Source organism: Otolemur garnettii, unplaced genomic scaffold, assembly GCF_000181295.1.
Source record: "Otolemur garnettii isolate 467f Iridium unplaced genomic scaffold, OtoGar3 scaffold00014, whole genome shotgun sequence".
In the NCBI taxonomy this organism is placed as follows: domain Eukaryota; kingdom Metazoa; phylum Chordata; class Mammalia; order Primates; family Galagidae; genus Otolemur; species Otolemur garnettii.
The window spans coordinates 2989214-3015492 of record NW_003852409.1 but is presented as its reverse complement, the minus strand read 5'-3'; the positions used below and the strand labels follow the sequence as shown (position 1 = coordinate 3015492).

The 26279-nt window shown below is 49.5% G+C and overlaps 1 protein-coding gene across 1 annotated transcript in view; it reads left to right on the top strand.

Annotated features, from left to right (window-relative positions):
- The window catches only part of GABBR2 (gamma-aminobutyric acid type B receptor subunit 2), a 375939-nt gene that overhangs the window by 340646 nt on the left and 9014 nt on the right, over positions 1-26279 (top strand). The window contains exons 14-17 of the mRNA XM_003785363.2: positions 16081-16191; positions 19644-19868; positions 21939-22121; positions 25150-25279. Of these exons, the coding sequence (XP_003785411.2) occupies positions 16081-16191; positions 19644-19868; positions 21939-22121; positions 25150-25279 (649 nt within the window). The remainder of the gene's footprint in view (positions 1-16080; positions 16192-19643; positions 19869-21938; positions 22122-25149; positions 25280-26279) is intronic.

Here is a 26279-nt window from a genome sequence, read left to right as displayed (position 1 = left end):
AGGAGCCACGTGGGTTAGAGCAGGAGGCGCGTGCTTAGACTCTGGTTGGGAAGTGGCTCTGGCAGTCGATGGGAGAGGGGAGACTGCAGGCAGGGCGGGAGACGAGGCCCCAGAAGGGTTCCTGCAAGACATAATGAGGACGGAAACCACAGGTTTCAAATGTTTCAATGTTTTCTTTCCATTTTATTTCAAGCTGCATTGTTGTCTTAAAATTGGAAAATCAGTGTTGCTATAATAAATCATAGCACAAGGATTTTACTCAGGCATAAAATCTGAATGAGAAAGCAATCTGTGCAGTCTTCCGTCTTCAAAAGAAGCATTTAGCCCAACAGGGTGTTGGAACACAATAACCATCTGTGTCTGTGAATCCCCAGTTCATCGAGGCTTCCCAATCAGATAGGCCAGATTTGGATTCCAGGGCCGCACCTCAGTGGCTCTGTGTCCCTGAGAAAATGGCTTCGCTCCTCTGTGCCTCAGTTTCCCCACACAGCACAGAGAGAAAATAATGCTTTTCTCACAGGCCAGATGCAAAGATTGAATGAGATGACTTGTGCAAGTGCTTGGCACAATGCCTGATACGTGATCACAGAAAACAAATGGAATTGCCCTTCTTTGTCCGTCAGGCTAGTAAAGGACCCCTACATTTCAGCACTAAGGGTAGCAAAGGTTTATTTCTCCTACAAAATCCAGCTGTGAGTCAGGTAGTTCTCCAGAGCACCGTCTTCCAAAAGGCAACTTAGTGATTGGGATGCAGCACCCACATCTTGCAACAGCTCTTCCATGCTTCCGCCCAGACAGGTCAAGTGTCACTTCTGCCCACAGCTCATTGGCCAAACTTAGTCATGTCATCCTCACCACCTGTAAAAGGGCAAAGAGCTGTGGGTAGGCAGATGGGGCATCAGTGGAGCCCGGCCTCTAACAGTCTTTCCCTTCCCCTGGTCAGTGCCCTTAACCCTTGTGAACCTTAGTTTACTCATCTGAAATTAGGGCTAATACTTCCTGTCCTGTCTTGTCTTGGGTTGTTATAGAGCAGGCATCCTCAAACTGCCATCCGCGGGCCACATGCAGCCCACCAAGGACATTTATCCAGCCCGCCAGGTGTTTTTGCCGCTGCTGCCTGTCCTTCTTAGCCACTGCCTGTCCTGCTTAGCTGCTGCCTGTCCTTTTAAACTATAGTCCGGCCTTCCAACAGTCTAAGGAACAGTGAGCTGGCCTCCTGTTTAAAAAGTTTGAGGACCCCTGTTGTAGAGGCTCATTAGATTATATATGCGAAAAATGCTAAGTGAATTTTAGAAGCAGTTATAGGCTTAATTTTTCTTTTTGCTGTGCCAAAACTATATCACATTTTTTAGTTCATAGGAAAAAAATGCATAACTTCAACCTTTCTTAAATGAACGCTGCTGTTCTTGTTCCCCCAGCCCCATCTTTTCTCTGGATTGCCCGCTCCTTCCTCTCATTTGGATCTTTTTAATTTTTAGTCATGAGATCATTAAGGTCACTCTCCAGGAGCCTTTGGTGGCCTATTTTTGGAATTGCAGAGTAGACAGCACATCCTGGAAGGTTGCAGGGGGTGACAGGGAGGTCACGAGAGCATTTCTCCTGGGCAGTAGAAAAAACTCCCAGGGGTTCTGAATCACAGGATACGTGGTTCCTTACTTGGGTCTTGTCTGAAGAACACCTGAGAGGTGTGTGCCCCATGTGTGCATGAGTGTGCATGTGAGTGTGACTATTTCAAACCCAATATTCCCCTAAACGTGGACATTGACCATGTAGATGCCAAGCCGCATATGTGTGGTTAGGCTACCAGCATATGTGTGGTTAGGCTACCAAATAACCAATGCAAGCCCAGGGGACAGCCCCAGGCCAATGCAGTGCTAAATACAGGGAAGGAATAACAGTCCTGCCCTACTCAGATCCCCTGGAGACTCGTGTTCTTGTCCGGGGCCCAGATCTTAGAGAGTTAGTGACAAGGGTAGCCAGGATGGGGAAAGAATAAGAAACCATGCCATGTGAGTAGAGCTGATGTCAGCCCAGAGAAGAGAAGGCTTACGGGGCACAGTTGCTATCCCTCACTTCAGAGCTGCCCTGGAACCAATGGAGGAGCCTCAGAGGCAGAGCCCCAGCCAGTGGGGAAAGTTCCTCAAATACAATAAGGAAGAATGTTCACATTTAAATCTGACCTACCCATAAGACAACTGGGCATCTTCCTTAGGCGGTAGTGGGTATCTCATCACCAGAGGTATGCAAAGAAAGGTTGGGCGAGACCTTGGGCAGAGACTGCACCCTAAGTGAGAGAAAACGCTGGAGTCTCTTCAAGCCCAAAAGTGTGTGACTCTACAAACTAGAATAGCGTAACTGCAGAAGACTTTTATATGTACCTATAAAATATGTTTGTTTGTTTGCTTATATATGTTCGTCGCCAAAGGGTATTGTGAGATGAGTTGAGAACAGCTTTACAGTTATAATGAAATTGCAGCTGTGCAGAGAGGCCAGCCCTAGCAGGCAGGAAAAAGATGGCCCCCAAAATGAGCCCGGCTGCCGAGGGAAGGAGCGGTGCACGCTCTCCTGGGCCGGTTGCTGCCCAGGGAGTCCCGCACACCACCAGCAGTGGCAGCAGCAGCAATTACAGCATCCTATGTTGGAACAGTCTTTGCAACAGTGCACTTTTGTGGCTCCCAATGCACTTGCCTCCCTGAATGACAACAGGAAATGAAACGAGTGCATTGTTCTCACATGCATTACCGCGGGGCGAGTGTGTGTCTTGGCTTTGTAGTCTTTTGTCTTACCATGCCAGAATGGCCCTCAGAGCAGGTGACTCCAGCAATTCTCAAAGGAGAAACTCGGGCTCAGAGTGAGGTTCCTGGGGCCAGAAGTCTGGTTCCAGGGCATGGCCAGTGGATGTCTGTTATTCCAGGGTGCCGTAGTGTTCCCAGGAGGCAGCAGGGAATGGCAGAAGAAACACTTGAGGTCCATCTAGGCAGGAGCTGTCCATTCTCTTTGTTGAGCAGGGTTCCCAGAATTAACCAGAGTGCCAGGGAGGAGCATGAACAACAGTGGCCAGGGCATAGAGTCAGGACGTTTGGGTGCCAGCTGCTCAGATTCCTTGTCTGACCTTGGGAACATCCCAACCCACTCGTGGGCTCATGCAAAATGGGAATGAGGCTGACAGCACCACTGACGCCCCAGGTTGCTAAGCAGACCTCAGGAACTAACCGCCGTAACAGTGAGTGCACTCGCTCAGCAGTAGTAGCGTAGGGTGGCCCTGCACAGGGTCCGGGATGCCATAGTGTCCTGATTTAGAGAATCTTCGCACCCTAGTTCTGTCACCTCCTTGTTCACGCCAAACTGGGCTTGGACTTGACAGCAGGGAGTCACCACAAACAACCAGCCAGGTTGTGCTGAGTTATCAGCTGATGCCTGTGAGAGGTGACAGGAGACACAGCATCTGCATGGCCAGACCAGGCCTGAGGGTGACTGGCTCAACTGCCCCAAGGCCTGGGCTGGAGGGCCCCAAGGCTGTACGGAGAGATGCCAGCCTGGCCAAGAACAGGCTGAGCAGCCCAGACGGGACCCTCTGGGAGCTCCACTCACTTCTGGGGAGAGATCTCACCACAGGCTCAGGGGCATTCACCCCCACGAAGAGGCACTTTGGCCTAAGGGGTCTGACCCAGAAGTGGGCATGGTGGGTGCGGCACATCAGCGGTCACACCCAGGCCAGGCTGGGAAGTAAGGCACAGGGGCTGCTCTTGCCAGCTCAGGGCCATGATCAAGTCTAGCTTGGGTCAGGGCTTCCTAACCTTTCTCACAACCCAGTGCACAGAGGACAATGTTAGCACAGCACTGGGGTGACCACAGAGGCTGCTTGTGGCTAGCAGTGCCTCTGGCACTTGTAACCCACTCCTGGCACACCCTGACCAGGGCACGCTGTCGGGAAGACCTAGACTTGTGGTTTACAGCCAGGGATGAGGAGTTAGACCGAGCTCAAGCCCCAGTGCCACTCTTCTTAGTTCCTCTGTGAGTGCAGCATGCCACGCAGCCTTTCTGCACCTCAGTTAGCGTCCCCTCTGGAATGGAGGTTGTGCTACAGCCCACGCCTGCGGTGATCATCCGGATAAAGTGAGAGACAATGTGTGTGACACACTCTGCACAGACTCTGGTCCTCAATGAGTGGTCAGTAAATATGGGGGGCTTGGAGGAAGTACAAGTGCGGGGCAGGCAGTAACAGCAGAGGGGACGGAGCCCACACAGACACCTGTAACACAGGAAAGGAGAGGCAGGGCACACAGGTGCAGCACAGGCCTGGACGAGCCCCGGGGCGGGTGGGGGTGATGGAGGCCTTGAGGAATGTGTGTGTGGAGAAAGGAACCCCCAGGACAAGAGGACAGCACAGCAGAGACACTGGGAGGGGAATGACAGCACCAAGACTGCACAGGAGTGGGTGGTCAGATCCCAGAGGGGCACAGAGGCCTGGCTCGCGGGTCTGGGCCTCTTTCCTGTGGTCTGGGAAGTGCTAAGGGCCTCTGAACATGGGAACAGCAGCATGTGGACATTCTAAGAGACAGCATGGAGGAGGAGGAGGAGCTGGGTGGGGAGATACCAGGGAGAGGAAGCCAGGCCTAAGGAGAACAGGAAGGAGGGTGAGTGTAATGGACTTCAAACAGGTAGACTCCCCAGCACTTGACAGGTGGCTGGATGTTGGGGGCACAGAGGAATGGTTCTGGTCTCACCTGGGTGGGCAGGAGGCCATCCTCTGAGCTAGCCAGCCTGGAAGCCCATGGCAGGTTTAAGGGGGAGAGTGATGAATGAGTTCAGACTGAGAGGTGCTGGGTAGGAGGGCTGCCCAGTAGAGGGTGCGGCCATCATCAGGAGCGGGCCTGAGTTCAGGGAGCTGAGAAGGTGCCAGAGGAGAGGTGCACACACAGGGAGAGGGCTGGGTCCAGGGACAAGAGGCGGTGTAACAAAACAAGTGTGGCCAGCCCAGACAGTCTGGAAGCAGAGAACCAAATAGGGTTCCCTATACTTGGCCACTCGAGGTCCCTGGAAGCCGTGGGGAGTGATTTGGGAAGGGATAGGGGTACAGACACCTTTTTCAAGAAGCTCAACTAAAGGAAAGAAGGATGGGGCATAGAGGCTGGAGGCAGGAAGCTGGCACAGAGGGGTCAGGCCAGTGCTGGGCTGTGGCACAGGGCAGGGAGGAGCAGTGGTGTAGGAGAGAGAAGGTGGCCCACGAAGCAAAAAGGGCTGGTTTTTTCCTCTCTCAATCTTTCCCCAGTCGGTGCAAGATACAGGCCAACTGACTGTCTGCTCATTACGCTCTTGTTTTAATTTATTCTTGGGCTTTAATTTATAACACTCAGGACCTTACCGTGACACATTTGTGTCTGAGGGACCCAGGCTCCCCTTCAACCCTTCTGTCTTTCTCTGTCTCTCCCATTGTTCTACCTGTCCCTGCTCTGCCTTCTGCCCAAGCACGCGGCTGATGGTGGGTCAGGCTTGTCCCTGGACCACAAGAGGGAAAAAGCACGGCTGTTGCTCTCAGGACAGAGGTCGCACCTATGTGCACCCCTGGAAAATGGCATCCTACTGACTTCTGCCTGGCCAGGTTGGGGCCTCAGGAATCCAGGGGGTGGGCATGCCAGTCCTGCTGAGGGTGGGGTGCAGGCCAGACTCTAGCAGCCAAGGTGTGGGAACTACGGAATCACCAGATGTTGGCACTGGGAGGGTCTTGCTGAGGAAGTGACCTGCTGGTTCAAGGTCAGCAAGCAGACCTTCCCATCAGCAATGCTGCTTTGATGGAAATTGGGTGACCATATGAGTAGCTACATGCCCTGTGTCAGCTGGGGCCTCCTGGGGACTGCAATCCTCTTCTCAGGCCCTTTGCTGTGAGGGGCTTGTATTGCAAAGGAAGCCAGAAATCTGGGTTTTTCTGTGAAATCATCTGAGTTTTAAATGCTAGCCATGAAGTCTTTAAGTTTTTAAATACTAAATAGGCCAACTAAGACATATGTGTGGGTCACAGCCGCCCGAAGCAGCCAGTTTGTTTGCCCCAGAGCATGAGAGAAGACTCCGCCGCATGCCAGCCATCCTTCCATCTCTCGAGAGTGTGAGCGGAGCTGGACATTGTGGTGGGCACCTGTAGTCCCAGCTACTTGGGAGGCTGAGGCAAGAGAATCGCTTAAGAGTTTGAGGTTGCTGTGAGCTGTGATGCCACGGTACTCTGTGTCACCTGGGGTGACATAGTGAGACTCTGTCTCAAAAAAAAAAAAAGAGTGTGAGCTACTGACTTCCCTTTCTCAGTGGCTGGGCCTTGCTCCATTTGGATGAGTGCGTGTGTGGGTGCTGCTCTCTCATGACCTGGCTTAGACAGGCTAAGAGGGAAGGACATGGAGTCCCCACTCTCATGCCAGGTGCTGCATACCACGAACCTGCTGCCTGTTCCCAACATACCTCGAGAACACCCCCACCCCCCAGGACCAACCACATCCAGCCTTTGAGGCCCACTTGCCCCTAAGGCCTCAAGCCAGCGAGGCCAGAACAGGGGCCCATGCCCAGTGGAATGACAACAGAAGTTGAGGTGCAGGAAAGAGGTCTGGCCCCAGCTTTGCTGCTGACCTACTGTGTCACCAAAGGCAAGTCGCTCTGAGCCTCAGATTCCTCACCTGTAACATGGGTATTAAATTCCTGGCTCTTTCACCAGACTGTCTTGAGTCCAAGTCCAAGTGAGATCACAATATGAAAGCATTTACAGACTGCAAAGGGCTCGGCATCTGAGTGCCTCAATTATTGGGCCCATCAGCCTTTCACGGATGACCTGTTTGCCAACTATGACCCATCCACAACCACAGAATGTCCAAGGTGCCTCTCTAGACAGGACTGTGCAAGGGTCCCACTGGCTCCTTGCCTGGCCGTGTCCAGCCACCTCCCAACGTCTCCCTGAACAGGTCCTGGGCAGCTCAGCCTCTGTTCTGACTGTTCCCTCCACTGTGCAGGACATGGCACAGGTGTGGCTGGGTCTCCACTCAGTCACCTACTTGCTGTAGGTCCTTTTCTGGGCCTCAGTCTCTCCATCTATAAAAGAAGGGATTGGTTTAGTACAGAAGGTCCTTAATGAGGACCAGGGGAGGGAGATTTGGGCTGTCGCAGCTACTGAAGACATTTATGGCACCTAGTGCTCAGGGTCCTGGAGTTCTGTGTGTCCTGCATGACAGGACAGTCCTTCTGCCCCCTCACTCCTCAAAGACAGATTTCTCCTGTTGAGAAACTCTGTTGGGTAATCTCACAGTCCCTTCCAGATCTGTGATTCTGGGGGGAAAAAAATCACCCAAACTTGTAATCAAGCATTCTAAAAAGAAATTCCTACCTTGAAATGACAGCTCCTAGCTTTGCTGCCTCAGAGATGTAGGGCTGCTGCTGTGGAGATAAGCAGTCCAGCCCTGAGGGATCTGGAAGTTTCCTCCCAGCCCTGGCACTCTGTAACTCTGCAGTTAGAGATAATAACAACACAGACTTTCCAGTCCCTACAGCCTGAAAAACACACTGGTTTCCTCCTTTGATAACCCTGCCGGCCCCAGGAGGTTCTAGATGAGGAGGTCATGGCTCAGAGAGGCCTAGAGATGCATTCAAAGTCACACAGCTGGCAAGAGATGGACCTGGGGTTTGGACCCAGGGCCCTCTCTGCTCCCTGTCCAGCTTCTTTGATAGGGTCCCCTGTCTCCGCCCACAAAGGCAGTGTCAGCTCACCTGCCTTCCCTGGACAAGAGAAGCACCTCCAGACTCTGAAATGCAGTCCAGAAGGGCTAAACCGCCCCCCTCCAATACACACACGCTCAGACTCACATTTATGAATATACATACATTCACCTCCAGCAGGAAAACAACTATCAATTTTATCATATATTTTAAAAGCCAAATTTGGAATTAAAGGCAAGGATGGCCCAGAGAGGAAGTTCTGCGAGCCAGCTTCTGGAAGGAGTCAGAAGGTAGATGGCACCCCCTTCCTCAAAGGAGCACTGGCCCTGCCAGTTCTAGGAACCTGAGCCACTCACAGTGGTGGCAAGATAAAAGATCCAAGGGACCCAAGCCAAGAACCCCAGGGACAGAGGTGAAGTGTGTGTTGCTCCTCCTGGGCACCTTTTGGGCTCCAAACTTCCCTGCCTGGGCCCCTCTCCCAGCCCAGCCCTGTCTGTCCTGGCCTGCCCTGGCCTGCATGGGACACACAGAAACACGCAGATGTGAGGGTCTGGTCCAGGGTCAGATAGCCAGAAGCGGCCATGTTGCCTGCTAAGTTACCATTCTCTCTCCATCAGAGGGGTGCAGGTGACTAAGAGGAACTGTGCTCTCAACCAAAGAATTTTTTAACTGTTAACCAAAAGTCACCCTGTTATCTAAAATCCTTTAAGACCCTGCTGCCCAAAGGGTAGTCCCTAGAGCAGCAGCCATAGCAGCACCTAGAGCTGCTTAGAAGAGCAGCTTCCCGGCCCCCAGGCCTACACATCTGGATCTGCAGCCGTGCTGGCCTCTTACACATTACACTTCAGCCCCTCTGGCCACACTTTGGTGCTAAAACATGCCAGAGTCTTTGCCATTTCAGGTCCTTCCCACTCACCATTCCCTCTTCCAGGAGGGCTCCTCCCCCAGCTTTTCACATGGCTGGTATTTCTCATCCTCCAGATCTCAGACTAAATGTCCTTGCTTCAGAGAAGCCTTTCCAGATCTCCTGACCTGAAACCAGTCCCCCTGTGAGCACCCTTCAAGGTGCCTGCAGTTCCCTTGAGGAATATTTACCACCACTTATACTCACCACTATGTGTGTGGTTTGTCACATGTCTGTGGCCTCCCCTAGAACATGTGCTCCAAGAAGGCAGGCATCACACCAGTCTTGCTCTGCCCCCAGCATCTTACCCGGTGCATGACACAAGCAGGCACGTGGTAAATACTGATGGAGTCGATTTTGAATGAATGAATGTAGGATAGAGACAGTCATGAAATGTAGGGCAAATATAGTTATCCCTCAATGATTCAGGCTCACGTTAACTATAGTGTAAATTAACCCAATGGCTCACTTTGCAAATGGGAACTGAGATCCAGAAAAGCATGCGGACTTGCCCATGCTCACCCGGCAAGTTTCTAGCAGAACAAAAGCCTTTGCTTTCAGGCCTCGATGTCTCCACTCATGCTCTGACCCCTGTGCAGTTGGTTTGCGTGGCCTGACAATGCAGGAGGTTTGCGGGGGCCACTGACCTACATTGTGAATAATTGCATTATGCAGAGGGACTCTCGGGCCAGCTGCTCTCCTTTTGCTGCACAGATGGGGGAGGCTTTCCCGGGCAGCTTCTGCGTGCCTCCCGCTGGGCAGCAGCCTGCCCAGGAGTCAGGTGTGAGCACTTCTGTCCTCTGGCCGTCACAAAGAGTCATGGCCTCTCTGCCAGGCACAAACCCCTGCCAGGCAAGAAAGAGCATTTTATCAGCTTCGGTCCGGCTTGTAGCACGAGAGCACCACCTTCACAAAGCTCTGGGGTCTCTTGGGGAAGCCACTGCTGAATGTTTAACAATTAAGTCCTTCTTCCCTCAATCAGGGCCTCCCAGTTATAGAGCAGGGTTGCACCCACTCTCTCCTTGAATTGGACTGATGCTTGTGGGGGGAGGGAAGGGCATGGTAAGAGAGGAAGGAGCACTGGTTTGGGAGTCAGATAGATCTGGGTTTAATATCATCTCTGAGACCTTTTTTTTTTGAGACAGAGTCTCCGTCTGTGGCCCTGGGTAGAGTGCCATGGCATCATTATAGCTCTCAGCAACCTCAAACTCTTAGGCTCAAGCAATCCACTTACCTCAGCAATCCTGAGCAGCTGGGACTACAGGTGCCTGCCACAATGCCTGGCTAATTTTTCTATTTTTAGTAAAAACAGGGTCACTCTCTTGTTCAGGCTGGTCTTAACACCAGAGCTCAGGAGACCCACTGCCTCAGTCTTGTACATTACTAGGATTACAGGCATGAGCCACCATTCCTGGCTCATCTCTGAGACTTTATAGCTGGAGATCTTGGCAAGTTACTTCATCTCTCTGTGCCTCAGTTTCCTCATCTGTAAAATGAGCATAACCCTTTGTCAGATTCTTATGAAACCGCAATAAGATGACATGCGTAGAACTCTCAAACTAGACATTAGCATACAGTTGTCACTTATGACATGACACTGCTTAGTGTCCTTATGTCTGAGACAAGGTCACCCAATCTCCCTCTGAGCCTGGTCTCATGGGGACTGTCCTGGTCTGACTAGGACAGGAGTCCCATGAGGACAGCATTCTTGTCCACCCTAGTTACTGACACATCCAACCCAGGACAGCCCCTGGCAGATGGTGATACTTGATCGGTCCTAATAAATGATTGCTCAGGCAATTGCCCAGGTGAGCAACAAGTAAGGAAGAAAAATAAGGAAGCAGAGAAAGCAAGTTGAAAATTCTTGTAGGCCAGTCATCCAGGGTAGAGAAAAATTGTCACAGCAGTGCCAATGCTGCAATCCACAACTGTCCAGAGGAAGAGGCTGAAGTCCAGGCCTGAGCCCTGGCCTGATGTGAGAGTCCAGCGTGGCCTCTGCAGGGATCAGGGCCCCATGCTGCCTGACCATGACTGTATGGACAGCCCATGCTGGAAGCAGACCAAGTGCAGTGTCCACGTATGGCCTGGATCCTTCCTCAACAGTACCCAACAGCTGGCCTGGAAGGAGACTGGGCAGGTCCCTTACAGTGCACGGAAATATGGCCTTGTTTTAGTTCGGTGGGTTCAGTTTCAGTTTAGTGGGTTCAGTTTCAGTTTAGTGGGTGCCCCTCAAGAGTCGCAGAGGATGCTGCTGACTGCGTCACAAATTTCCAGCCCCACTGAGCCACAGTAGCTCAGCATCCCCAGCAAAGGGTAAGCCACAGCCACCAGGTTGGACCCTCCACACGGATATTTAACGCCCTCTAGTGGTGCTTTGGTGTATGACAATGACACCAAGTTTGTGTTCAAGGGTGGCCCAAGCACCTGGGGCCATGCTGAGGAGAGTTCTTTCTGTGTCACTATTCTTGCTGTGTGTGTCACTGTGCAGATCACTCTGAGCTACCATCCCAAGCATGATCCAGGGGACCAGACAAGAGGCATGGCTTGTATGGTTTCCTTTGGGATTCAATGCAGCAGTCACTTGACTTCCTTCACAGATTCCCCATCCCTAGACTTACAAGTACAGGACCCTTGTCACTCATAAACCTTCCTAGCCTCTGCCACTGGGATCAACATCCTGTGACACAGAGAGGGAACTGTGTGAGGGCAACATTAATGATCAGATATTGTGGTTTATTTCGGAATCAGCACCTGCAAATGGGGAGGGTGAGCATGGAAGCAGCTCTGCCCACCCTAAGAGGGTCCACTAACCTCTCTGCCACCAGGCCTCGGCCATGCTTAAGGCTACAGGGGTGGATGGGGAACTGAAAGGGCAGAGGTAAGAAGTAGGATTTCAGGATTCAGAGAGGTCAGAGCACCCAGGGATGGTGGGGTGGGGGGGGACAACTGACAAGGTAAAAGGTGACCTAGCTGGAATGTTGGGAGCAAGAAGAGGAAGTCAGTATTAGCAGAAGCTCTATAAAAACTTGCTGATGGGGTCTTGGTGAATCCTAAAGGACATATTTAAGCAGCTAAGGTGCCAGCCACATACACCAGAAGTGGTGGGTTCAAATCCAGCCTGGGCCTACCAAATAACAATGATGGCTACAACCAAAAAATAGCTGGGCATTGTGGCGGGTGCCTGTAGTCCTAGCTACTTGGGAGGCTGAGGCAAGAGAATTGCTTAAAGCCAGGAGTTGGAGGTTGCTGTGAGCTTTGATGCCACAGCATTCTACCCAAGGTAACAGCTTGAGGCTCTGTCTCAGAAATAAAGTAAAATAAAATAAAATAATATAAAAAAGGACACATGAAACACCACTGGAGATGGCAACTTAGAAAGCCAAGGTGATCTGGAGCAGGGGGTAGGCAAAGTCGCGCAGCACCTCCTGCAGCACTGAGCTCAGTTCCGGGCCCACAGTTCAGCTGTGAACTCAGCAGGTTGCAGGACAGGGTCCTTATGGAGGAAAGCACTGTGGTACATCTCTTTTCTATAGATCTTCCCTCCTGAGGACGGGTGTATAGACTCAAAGTGAGAGTTTGGGATTATTCTGGTGGACCCCAGAGGAAAGACAAGCCCCAGTGGGTGGAGGTCCAAGAGAAGATCCAGGTTTAACAAAAGAATGGGTAGGGCATGGTGACTCATACCTGTAATTCCTGCACTTTAGGAGGCCAAAGCAAGAGGATCACTTGAGCCCAACAGTTCAAGACCAGCCTCAGCAACACAGTGAGAACCTGTCTCTGTAAAAAATAAGAAAAATTAGCAGGGCATGGCAGCATGTACCCATAGTCCCAGCTACTCAGAAGGATAAGACAGGTGGATTCCTTTAGCCCTGGAGTTGGTGGCTGTCATGAGCTATGATCATGCCACCACCACACTCCAGCCTGAGTGACAGAGTGGATCTTGTCTCCAATAAAATAAATAAAAATAAGATGATGATATAAGTATCTCACCAAGAACAGGAGAGGGTGGCTTCCTGTCACGGGGGCCTTTTCCGGTTCCCAGAAGGAGAGCTTCATTCCACTGAACAGCAATGTATGACAGAACCAGTCCTATGCTACCGAGAATCTAAGAGTCCATCATAAATCACTGCCTTTCATTGTAGAATGGCAGACATTATCATCATTAATGGCTTTACTATTCATGCATGACTGCAGTGGGCCCATCCTATTGCATTCTGATGTCCCTTGGATTGTTAGACATTACAAAACCCAGATTCTGCCACTGAGTCACTGTTGACCTTGGGACCAGCCTGGTCTCCTTAATTAAGCAATGAAAAGCTATTAGGAAACCCCTGTACTCTTAGTAAAGTGCAGCCCAGCTCCTGGGTGGGTAGCATTGGGGGAAAATCTCTGGCCTTGGCAACTCTGACTTTGGTTTCTAGAGATCAGCTTCACCTGAGATGTCTCTCACTGCACAGGCCTCAGGGTACATGGCTGTCCCTTCTAGGTCTCAAGTCCAACTGTAGACTTGATGGTACCAAAGAGGCCCAGCTAAGGCTTTCTGTGACTGAGACAACAAAAGGGACGTCAGACCTGAGGGAACATGCAGCTGCATGATCTGGCTACAAAACGGCCTGAGCCCACAGGCCCCACCCCCATCCCCTCTTGGTTCCATAGGGGAACACCATTGTTCCCCAGTTCTCAAGAACACAGACCATTGCCTGCCTCAATGTTAGGCCTAGAGAACAGGGCCAAAAGGCCTAAGACCTGCCTCCATGGTCCCATCTAAGTACTCCTTCTTCCTAGTGATTGACCCTGGGGATGCCCACCTTTACCCTCAGGGGCATAGCTTTACCCTAGTCCCTAACAGGACAATTCCATGAGAACACAACATCCTGAATACAAATCTTTGACATTAAACTAAACCTTTAGCGGGCTCTATTCTCAAGGCAAACAAATTTTGCAAAGAAATCTTCAACTTTACTGAGGAACTTTGTTGTTGATAGTTGTATGGATGTTGTCAGTTCTGGAACGATTTTGTGTCTACTGTAGGATTGAACAGGTGAGAAAATATTTTGATGCTGTTAGAAGTCAGAGATCTCACTGTAGGAGAACAGTGACGCAAATATGGACTGGCGGGAGGCAAGCAAGAACTCTGTGGTGCTAGATTGTTTCTCTGTCTATAGACAGATGATGATGATAGACAGAACGAGCCTGGAAGTGATGACACCCTAGAAATAGTAAGAACATTAAGTGCACAGATCTTGATGTCTAAACACCACTGTCCACTAAAAACAGCCAGGACTCCTGAGAGAAATGTCTGAGTCCAAGGCTGAGGCAAGGAAAGTACAAGGAGAGAATGAATTATCTTGTGCCAAGAAGTAAGAAAGTGCTCCAAAAACATTATGGGAACATGTGGGAAAAACACAGGAGGCAACACGAAGGAATTTTTCACTGGCAGAGTCTGGAAAAGTTTAAACATCAAAATGAATAATGGTAGCAATGGATTATGAAATAGTGAATTATAAAGGAACCCATGAGTCCATACTGATTATGCATAAATGAATGAGAGGAAAGGAAAACTCTTGCTTCAGTTGAATGCCAAGCATTTAAATGAAACGATAGAGTTAGAACTTTATCATTTTGCAACTACCAAAATAATGACTCAGGTAAGAATCATCAGTGGACACTGAAACCACTGAGTGAATGTTTGTGGGGGAACAGAACACTCACACAGTCTTAAAGTAGCTCCCACAGATGACTTACTAATTACAAAGGGGAAGTGGTACCTTTCAAGTGGAAATTTCAAGACATACAAACATCACCTCAACCAAGTGATCACAGGTAATGTCACAAAGTGCCATCCAGTACTCCTGATGTGAATCCTACTTATGTATCCTTGGCAATCCTTCCAAAGATACATAATATGAATCTAATCATGAAAACACATTCAAGCAAACCCAAAGGAACATTCTATGAAATAACTGAACTGGATTCTTCAGAAATACCAATGACATGAAAGACCAAAGTCGACTGAGGAACTGTTTGATATTAAAGGAAACCAGAAGGCAGCACCTGTGGCTCAGTGAGTAGGGTGCTGGCCCCATATACAGAGGGTGGCAGGTTCAAAACCTGCCCCAGCTGAACTGCAACAACAACAACAAAAATAGCTGGGCGTTGTGGCAGGTGCCTATGGTCCCAGCTACTCAGGACGCTGAGACAAGAGAATCACCTAAGACCAGGAGTTGGAGGTTGCTGTGAGCTGTGTGACACCACAGCACTCTACCAAGGGCAATAAAGTGAGACTCTGTCTCTACAAAAAAAAAAAAAAGGAAACCAGAGAGATATGACAAATAAATGTAACACATGGGCTTATTATTAGATCCTGCTTTGGAAAAACCACAATTGCTTTAAAGGACTTTATTGGGCCAACTGGCAAAATTTGAAAACAAATAACATTAAATAATACACTTGGGTGGCACCTGTGGCTCAAAGGAGTAGGGCGCCAGCCCCATATGCCAGAGATGGTGGGTTCAAACCCAGCCCCAGCAAAAAACTGCAAAAATAATAATAATAATAATAATACACTGCATCAGTGTTAAATTTCCTGAATTTGATTATGTAGGAGAGTCTCCTTGTTCTTGGAAAGTACATGCTGAAATATTCAGGGGTGAAGGATCAGGGTATCTGCAACTTATTCTCAAATGATTCAGAAAAAATAAATGTATAGTAGGCATTGTTTCATTCCCTGGATGTCTTTTCCTCCTTTTGCCACCATCTGGCTGATTCTATCCCAGAGTTTCCCAATTCAAATTCCTGAGAGGCAGAGGACATGCTTGGAGAGGGTCTTCTCCATCACCCTCTTTAGGCAGAAGACTTTGTACAAGCAAAACCCATAAGACTCTAAACAGCCTCTGGATTGGCTGTGTGGGGTCAAGTGCCCATCCCTTGTCCAATCAGCTCCAGCCCAGGATGGGTCATTAGATACATTAACATGGCTGTCATTACTGCTCTAGCAATGGAGCAAGAGGGTCTTCTCAAAAGGGCTTGGCAGGCCCAGGTTTATCCAGGCCAGTGCATCCTCTATCTCCAGCTGCCCAGGTTAACTCCAGAGACACCAGAAGGCCTCCTGACCTAAATCTGTGTCTCATTTTCACCCTCACGCTTTCAATAACATTAGAGATTCCTGTACTGGGCCACATCTCATGCTAGGTCCTAGAGCACAGGAGTGACCCTACCTTCAGGAGCTCTGACCCAAGTTGGAGAGGCATGAAGAATGCAGAGAACTGGAGTGCAGGGTTGAATCACAACCAACAAATGAAAGGCAGTTAACACTAGCCGAGGCCTGAGCCCCACAGCATGGGAATATAGAGAGGGGGTCCAAATAGCCTCCTGGGTGTTGGCACTGGCTATGGCTCATGGGAGGGGAAAGGGCTCTCAGCTAGGGACCCAGCTGCTGGAATGGTGCCCAATGCCATTCCTGGAGTGTCTGTTTTCTCTTTGCACAGCCGGACCCAGCAGGACGGGACATCTCCATCCGCCCTCTCCTGGAACACTGTGAGAACACCCACATGACCATCTGGCTTGGCATTGTCTATGCCTACAAAGGGCTTCTCATGGTAGGTAAAGAGCAGGAGACAGAGCTGGGGGGACACTATTCTGCCGGGCTTCTCTCTCCCAGGCTTCTCTGTCAGCATAAAATAAGCAGAGCTCCCATGCTTGTGCTCTTACTTGCTAGACCTGGTGTCTGCAACATGCTACCTCAGTTTCCATGGCAACCCTGTGAGACAGATACAAATCATTTCCTCATTTCACTGATGAGGACACTGAGGCTTGGTGTCTTACCCAAGCTCACCTGCCTAGTAAGTGGCAAAGTCTAGACCTTAACCAGAGAGTAACCCCCAAGCCTGTGAGTATACTTCACACCTGTCACTGTCACTGCTTCCAGGAACAGCAGTGTGCTGACATCTGGGCCTGCTTGCCTCCTGCACTTTATCGGATTCTCTCTACATCCATCCCATTTATGTAATGGGCCAGGTGGAATCACACCATTTTATACATGTAGAATGAGGACAGGAAGCCTCAGAGAGGTTAAATGATTCGCCAAAGGCTACCAGTAACTCCAGTCTCTGAACCCAACCCTCTTTGCACTCTACTTATCTATTAAAACCAAAGAGAAGGAGAGAAAGACAAGGAAACTTCGTAGGTCTCTGACCAGCCTCTGAACTGGCTGCCTGGGAGCAAGCCTCTGTCAAGGGAAGCATGCCATATCCATGACTGGAGCTTCTCTCTGACCCTTATTAAATAAAGAGAGTGAAATTAAACTTTCCAAGATCCTTCCAGCCTTGATGTTCCTTGATTCTGAGACTCCGTGAAATTAGATTATGATGAATCATATTGACATCTTTAAACTGGCTTTATCTGTAATGTTTTGATCATTCGTTTTCTTCTCCCACCTACTTCCAAAAGTGGTTGGGGATGACTGTATCTCTTCTAGCCAAGCTGATACCTTTAGCCAGACCATGTGAATAAAACCTATATTTGACAGCACAGATGCTCTACTATTTACGGTATGTGCAGGGAACTGTCCACAGCCCTCCTGGCCTTTAGGGTTTATAACTGAAAACTCACTCCCAGCCCTACCCCTTCTGTTCTGGAACCACAAAATCTCAGGGCTAGAAAGAACATGCTCATCCCTGGAGGCTAGAAGCCCCAAATGAAGGCAGGGTAGGTCTCCCTCTGAAGGCTCTCAGGCAGAACCTTCCCTTGCCTCTTTCAGGGTCTGGTGTCTCCAGCCATTCCTTGGCTCATGACCACATGACTCCAATTTCTACTTCCACTGTCACATGGCCTTCTCCTTTCTCCAATTCTATTCATTGTGTGTCCTTTATAAAGACACCTGTCCTTGGACACATGGCCCATCCACCCAACCCAAAATGTTCTCATCTCAACATCTTTAACTATATCTGCAAAGACCCTTTTTCCAAATAAAGTCACAGTCTTCAGGGATTAGGATATAGACATATGTTTTAGGGCCGTGATTCAACCCGCTACACACGGTTTGCTTTTCTAGAGAATTCTTCCTTGTCTACAGCTAAAATCTGCCTTGGTGTAACATCTGCCATGAACTCTCATTCTACTCCTTAAAGGCCGAGGAACAAATTACTCTTTGTTCCTGACACTCTTGAAAGTTTCAGAGATTTGTAGCCAACCACCAGGTCCCCAGACTTGCCCATGTTTTGTAACTGGTAGAGACTCTCACAATGAATGGTGTAGTAGCTGAGAAGAGGGCACACTGACTTCCTGTTAGGGAGCCTGAGTCCCAGGCACCCATCCAGCTCTGGCACTCACACCATGGGACCCCAGGCAGGTCACTTCACATGTCTGTAGGCCATGCTCCTCTGCCTTGCTCCTCTGTTTCCTCTACAAGATGGTACGACTGCTGTGGGACCCAAGAGGTCTCATGGGAAGGAAATACCATAAAACAGGCTTTCAGCAGTTTTAAGTTGGTTTCTTCCCCTCAGTATCTGGTTCCTGGGCTTCTGACTTCCCATTTTAAACAGAAAATTTTAGAAACAATAAATCAGGCTGTGAGCCTATGAATTTGGAGAAAGGATAAAGAACAACCATCATTGTATGAAATAATATCAATCATACAATAGCTTTGAACTTAACCTTCGTACAGAACATTTCAGTCCACAAAATGCTTTTACCTCCATCCTCCCATTTCATCTACACAGAAACCCTCTGAGTTTGTACTATTATCATTCCCATTTCATAGACGGTGAAACTGAGGCCCTGAGAGGCGAAGTAATTTGCCTAAAGTCCCCCAGCCAGTGGATGGAAAAACAGATTCCAAATCCCCTGCCTTGTCCAGCTCCCTTTGACCACAAGGGTTTATGCTGCCAAACTAAATCAAACCTCTAAACATAGGGCCTCCGGGTGATGTTAAATGGTTCATGCAGCTGTCAGATGCCCTGAGCTGCCCTGCTGAAGCCAAAAGGAAGAGAGACCTTTGTGAGGAGGCCTCCTGGAGGGGCTGCACTGAAGTGGTGGCCCCTGTACTGGTCACAGTTTTGGCTCTTCTCCTGCCTACCACACCACCATTCTGCCCTCCACCTGCCTTCACTGCCCCTGCAGCCTGCCACTCATGAGGGTTAAACCCTCAACATCCTCCTTCAGATCATAGTTGGACTCAACTCTGTCTATTTCTATAACAGAAGTATTGGTTAGGAGCCAGGCTGCAAGTGATAATAATAGTGGTTGAAGAGATAGGAAATTTCCTTCTTAGGTACGCCTAGTCCAGAGGTAAGCAACCTAGGGCTGGTGTAAGGGCTCCCAGAATCTCAGCTCCTTGTATCTATGGCCTTCACGTTGTCATCACACAGCTTCCACATTGTGGTGTAAGATGCCTTTGTGGTCTAAGACGGCTGTTGAGGCTCCACCTGTCACATTCCACTCCAGCTGTTAGGAAGGAGGAAAAGCAACACCCCTTCTTCTTTTGTTTTTTAACACCCCTTCTTTTTAAAGACATTTCCACCTCGCTTCCAGGGAAGCTGGGAAACATAGTCTCTATGCTGGGTGGCTGTGTGCATTAGGGGTAACAGAAGTCCCAGACACAAGAGATCTGCCCCGTTTAATAGAAGAAAACACTGGCCTGGTCTAGAGACACAGTCCTTTTTCCACCTGTCGCTGTTTGCTTTCAGCAGGCCCCTTCCTCCTCTCTGGGCCTTAGTGTTCTCTAGAGAGTGAGGGGAGGAGGTTAAGATTTTATCTGAAGTTCCTTCCGATTGTGGGACTGTGGCCTCCACAGTGTGGGTCTGTATGTCAACCAGTCATGGGGGCAAAGGAGAATCAGGCAACTGTCAAGTCTCCTGTCTGCATTTCCTAGCGGGACCCAACTCAGGGAGGGCCAGGAGTGAAGACAGATGACCCAGAGCAAAGCCCCCGAGCCCTGTCTCCTGAGTAACCCTCTGTCCTTCCTTTCCCGTTCCCGTTGGGCAGCTTCTCCAAGCAGCGAGTGTGCCACCCCTTGGTAACAACCCTCTCCCTTTTCTGTTCACCATTTCAGTTGTTCGGTTGTTTCTTAGCTTGGGAGACCCGCAACGTCAGCATCCCCGCACTCAACGACAGCAAGTACATCGGGATGAGCGTCTACAACGTGGGGATCATGTGCATCATCGGGGCCGCCGTCTCCTTCCTGACCCGGGACCAGCCCAACGTGCAGTTCTGCATCGTGGCCCTGGTCATCATCTTCTGCAGCACCATCACCCTCTGCCTGGTGTTCGTGCCAAAGGTAGCCCCTGGCTCGGGCCTCCGGCTCCATCACGAGGGCATTGCTGGGCTTTCTCCATTTTCTAAACGTTTACTGAGGAAGACAATTCATGTTGTAAGAGGTTTAGAAGACACAGAAAAGCAAAAGCTAGATTTTTCAGAAATCTCCCATAGACCCTTCCCTCAAAAATAATCACTAGTAATGTATTGTTTGAGTGTTTTTTTACTATTTATATTTTTGATATGTTTCCTTCCAGTCTTTTTTTCTTTAATGGCTAGGAGGTAATACTTGTTCAGATGTAACTATAGCACACATTGTTGTGTGCTTTGCCTTTTTTGCTTAGCTTTTTGTCCTTTGTATTCTCCCACACTCGTAGCCATCACTAAGTACATGTCCATTTGCTCCCTTATGGGTGAGCATTACAGTAGTTTTCATATTTTTTTATATTATAAATGAACATATTTTTCTGCATAGTTTCCTTGTTTTCAAGTATTCCTTTAAGGTAGAGTTTTAATAGCCACTTACATTTTCCATTTATTCAAAAGGCTGACCCTAAGAACCCCCTGGAAAAGATATTTTTCAAATGTCATCTCGCCTGGCAGCAGGCAGGTGAACCAGAGGCCTTGACCTCTTAGAAATCCCCTGCAGTAAGGCAGTCTGTGCAGAGGGAAGCTTGACTCAGTGGGTCTCAAGAATAAAGGAAAGATCAGGAAAGAGAGTCGGGAAGGAGTTGCTGACCCAGGTGGGGGAGCATCTCTGAGAAAGGGAAGAGGAGAGGTTACTTGGGGTCCATTTAGGGAAACAGGTCATTCATGGTGCCTCCAGGGCATCCATTCAGTCCCAGAAGACTGCCAGCTATGTCCTAGAACACCCCTGGTTATATCCCTGTCTTTTCCTCTAGTTGTCCACACCTGCCCTGGCTACTGGTCAAGGCCATGGCTTCTCTGCCTGCGCTCTGATGCTCTCTCCATCCCATAGGTGCCAGATGGTTCTCTAAGCCAAGCTACAATTGTGCTGCTCTGCTCTGTACCCCCCCCCCAACAGTTCCTCATTGCCCTACTGGCTCTAGGATCAAGTCTGTGATGCTGGGGGGAGGCCCTTTAAGACCCTCATGTATCTGCCAGTCTCCCCAGAAAATCCTGCCCACCATCCCAACTGCTCTCCTGCATAAGTACACTAAGCCCCAGGCCTCCTGAGCCCTGCGTTTGCTTGTGCCATTTCTTCCCCCTTGGAGTCCTCTTACTACACCACCCCTCTCGACCCTCCACAGAGCCCAGCCCAGGCCACAGCACCATGGTGGGTCCTCTGGCCCTGATACCTTCTCTCCTGGTACAGATTGAGTTCTTCCTTCATCCCCACCCATCACCTGTGGACCATGAGGTCCTAGTGGGCAGGAGCCATGGCTCACTCAGCTCCTGCTCTCCAGGCCTGGGCCCAGAGCCTGCCTTTTAAAGGTATTTCTAAAAGAAATGGGCAAAGGCAGGGTCAAATGACAAGTTTTTGTTTTATATAAAGAATGTCTTGGAATGCAGCTCAGCCTTGTCTAGACTTCTAACCCACAGAAAGTGTGAGATGACAAATGTGTGTTGTTTTAAACTGCTGAAGAAAACAAAAACAAAAACCTGTTTTTATCAGTGGCGGAGCTAGTTAGCAGCCTGTCCCCAGAACCCATCAGTGATTCTAACAAACAGAGGCTTTCATATTCCTCTTCCATTTCGTAACTGTCACCTTCAGGGCTTATTTTTCACACAGAGCAAGGGTTAAGGCGGAGGAGGCTCAAATGGAGCTGGGCCTGAGGGCCCCTTGTGGCTTCTGCAGGATGGTGAGATAAAGGTGACATCATGGCCAGGAGACCAGATTTCTACTAGCCAGGAAGGACACTGAGGCTCAGCGAGGAGAGGGGGCCTGCCCAAGGTCACACACAGCAAGTGGCAGAGCCTGGCCTGAGCCCAGGGCTCCTGATGCTCAGCCTGTGGCCCTCCTGGGCCCTGTGGTCTCTAGGGCAGGACCTGTGGGGAGGACAGCAGTGGGGGATGAGAGGAAGGACTCAGGTCTCCCTTTTCAATCCTGCCCTTCCCTTCATCCCCTCAGCTCATCACTCTAAGAACAAACCCAGATGCAGCAACTCAAAACAGGAGATTCCAGTTCACTCAGAATCAGAAGAAAGAAGATTCCAAAACATCCACCTCTGTCACCAGTGTGAACCAAGCAAGCACATCCCGCCTGGAGGGCCTGCAGTCAGAAAATCATCGCCTGCGGATGAAGATCACAGAGGTACCTCTCTTCATACCTGCCAGCCAGGCCCTGTCCTCCCCCTTGAGTACTTCTGACCTGGTACAAGGATGCTCCAACTCCTCCAGACTGTCCACGCTGTATGCAGCATGGCCATGCAGCCCCATCTGCTGTGGTTATAGCTGCAGGAACCAGGAGTAACATAAAACAAGTAGAGGCAGTTTGTCAGATTCGACATGAGTCTGTTGCCCACCTGGCCCAGGCTCTTGGAGTCCAGCAGTACTCCATTGAAGCCATCCTCAGAAAGAAAGCAATTCACAGAGATATGTAAGCCTCCAGATTATGGTGGCTTCTAAGTCAGTATTGTTTATCTGTCTGTCTCTGTATCTTTCACTCCCCCAACATAACCCATAACCACTCCCATCTCTGTGATGTACAAGAAGGTAAGAGGGAATGAAAAACTTTTCAGGAGGGGAGTTTGCTGCAGCAGACCTTACCTTTGTCCTGACTTTTCTTAACTACTTCCAGAAAGTTCCAGAATTTTCCAGAAAAGCCACACTCAGATTCCTTTGTGCCCAAGCCACACCTCAAATTCTGGACTTTCTATACCAGGGAGGGGAAACCAAATTATCTTCCTCTTCTCCAACCCTCCCTTTGGTCAGTGGGTATGAGCAGACTCATAGTCTGCAGGTTATATATTCCTTTAGTAAAGCAACTCTGACCAGGTGTGACAGCTCACTCCTGTAATCCTAGCACTCTGGGAAGCCAAGCAAGTGGACTGCCTGAGCTCACAGGTTTAAGACCAGCCTAAGCAAATGCAAGACTCATCTCTAAAAATAACCAGGTGTTGTGGTGAGCACCTGGAGTCCCAGCTACTTGGGAGCCTGAGACAAGAGAATCATTTGAGCTCAAGAGTTTGAGGTTGCTGTGAGCTATGACACCACTGCACTCTACTAAGGGCAACAAAGTGAGACTCTGCCTCCTCCCCTTCCCCAAAGAAAACTCTGAGTCAGTGTGGGGGAGGGCATGAAAGTAACAGAGGTGTGCTGGCTACGTTGCTGTAACAAACAGGCCCCAAAATACTGTGCCCCCCCCCCAAAAAAATGTTTATTTCTCTCTCACCTGATGTTTCTGAGGAGAGCAGCCCCATCTGGGTAGCTGTTCCCCACAGTCATGGCTGGACTTGATTCCTTCTCTCTGCCATTGTCAGGGGACAGATGGATGGAAAGCATTTCCTATTCTCAGTCTCAGGAAGGGAAGAGGCAGGAAGTCCGCAAGAGGGCCTGCTTTTTCAGCAAGTAACACAAAAACTGCACACACATTTCTGCTTCAGTTACAGTGGCAAAAACTTACATGAGCCCAGTTAGCCGCAGTGTCTGGATGGACAGTTGCAAGGAAGAAATGAGATATAGGGGCGCCAGATGAGATACAGGATGCCAGTTAAAATTGAATTTCAGATCAACAACCAATCATATTTTTTTAGTATAAAGTACTTAGAATATGCTTATACTATGAAAGGACTCATTGTTTATCTGAAATTCAAATTTGACACTGCCTTTTTATTGGCTATATCTGGCAGTCCCTGGAAGGCCTCTCAGTAGTCTGTCCCCAAGAGCCCGTGTCTGTGCAGCTCCAGATGACTGCTTTAGGACCCGGCAGCCCACCACCAGCCACCAGAGCAAAGCAGGGAAGGTTTCTGTCTCTCAAAGCTGTTGTAGGTTCTGTTTTAGTGCAAGACCTCTCTGTGATTAGTAATAACTTGTCTCCATACCTTGACATTTGACTTCTGCTTGCACACTCCAGCATTGAAGAATTCACGCACTTTAGGACACCCAAGCCACTGTTAAAAACCTTAAAAATGGGCTCGGCACCTGTGGCACAAGAGGCTAAGGCGCCAGCCACATACATCTGAGCTGGCAGGTTTGAATCCAGCCTGGGCCTGCCAAACAACAATGATGACTGCAACCAAAAAAAAAAAAAAAAAGCTGGGCATTGTGGTGGGCGCCTATAGTCCCAGCTACTTGGGAGGCGGAGGCAGAAGAATCGCTTCAGCCCAGGAGTTGGAGGTTGCTGTAAGCTGTGATGCCACAGCACTCTACCCAGGGTGGCAGCTTGTCAAACGAAAAAGAAACTTAAAAATGTTGCCTTGTTTTTCCTGGAATTGAATCATGGTCTGGCCTCCTAGATTTCTCCCACTTCCATCCTAGACCTGCCATTGGAGTCACATAGAAAAGGGTAATCTCTCTTCTCCATGTGAAAATGTATTAATTAATTTATGATTTGATGGCTGATCTCCTGTCAGCACTTTACAGTTTATAAATTCTCCTCCCTCATTCTGTAGCGGGATGCCCCCTATCTACCCTTCCCAACTACCACCTCCCCACCAACACACACTTCCCAGGCTTCCCTGGAGCTGAGTTGCCCTAGAACTTGCACCTGATTTTTATATAATCTGGGGATGACAGGGACCCATCCTGACTAACTCCTCTCCATGATAGTGTGAGGCTCAGAGCTGACTAGCCCAGGATATCTGTCCTTCCCACTGAGGGTCCTATTAGGTATCAGTAATAATTATCATAGTAGCAGGTTCCATTATTAGGTGTCAGACACTTCAAAACTTTCAGACACTTCAAAACTTTCCACCTTTATCTCATTTAAACTCCCCCACTGTTATTATTCCATTCTACAGACAGAGAAGTTGAGACGCCATCCTCACAGGCCAGAACACAGGCAGTCAGGGGCAGCCCTGGGTTGGCATCTAGGCCTGATCAACTCCAGAGCTGGAGCTCTTACCCCTCTCTGCCCCACCTTCCTGGGCTTGCTGAGCTGCTCCATCAAGGTGGAAGCCTTCACTGAGCACGCCCTTACAAAGCCCAGGTCCCCTTCATCATAGCTTCTCCTTACACAAGAGCTGAGAAGGTCCTGCATATCTTCCCCAAGATGTAGCAGCCCCCTGGCTCTCAGTGTCCCACCTGAAGCCAGGGGAGCCCCAGCCCTATGAGGCAGGGGTAGGAGCAGGGGCAGGGGCAGCATTGAGGATGCTGACTCAGCTGGAGCCTTTGTCTTCTAGCTGGATAAAGACTTGGAAGAGGTCACCATGCAGCTGCAGGACACACCAGAAAAGACCACTTACATTAAACAGAACCACTATCAAGAGCTCAACGACATCCTCAGCCTGGGGAACTTCACTGAGAGCACAGGTGAGAGGAGGCGGGGCCCTGGAGCGCGTGCGCGTGGTAGGCAGGCCTAGAGTTCAGACATCAGCTGTCCATCCTCCATCCTACAGATGAAGAAACTGAGGGGCAGAGAGGGCAGGGCCCTGGTCTGAAGCCACACACACACACAGCCAGAGCACCAGAAACCCTGTCTCTTGACCACAGCTTAGTGTCCACTTGGAAGTCCTCCCTGCCTGGACCTGGGGCTTCTATTTCCCATGCCTGGGGTTTCAATTCTCCATGTACACAATGTGGCCGGTATTTCCAACGTACTGACTGGGGGCCTATTTCATTTTTCCCTTTGTTCTTAGCAAGTAGTTCACCTTCACCTCCCTAAACAAGGTCTCACAAATTTCAAACATACCTCATTAATGTATAAGAAAAGGGTGGTCAGGAAGACACGTGATGATGCCCACCCTCGCCACCCACCCGGGGAATGCCCGCCACAGTAATACAAATCAGTTTGAGCCTATCTTTCAGGAAAAAACTTGAAGATTACTAGTGTTGGTCAGAGTGTTTGGAAATGAGCATTTTCCAGCAACATTCTGGAAGTCAGTCTGGCACTAAGATCTTGACCTGGCAACTCCACTAGCAGGAACCTGCCCCTTGCTAACACTCTCATGTGGGCAAAGATATAAACACACAGATGTATGTCACAATGTTAGTGGTAGGTGAGAAAAGCTGGAATTGAATTAAATGTTCACCATTTGGGGTTGTTTCATTAATTATGACACAACCAAATATGGCACATTATACAGCTATTAAAGGGAGGTGAAGTGGGGGGTTTGTTAGTGCAGATATGGAAAGATCTCCAAGTGAAAAAAGCAAGATGAAGGCCATCACTGTGATTATGATACACACAAACACATACACCTATATGTGTGTAAAAGCACATTTTTTAAAAGGTTTGAAAGGGCTCGGCGCCTATAGCTCAACTGGCTAAGGCGCCAGCCACGTACACCTAAGGTGGCGGGTTCGAATCCCC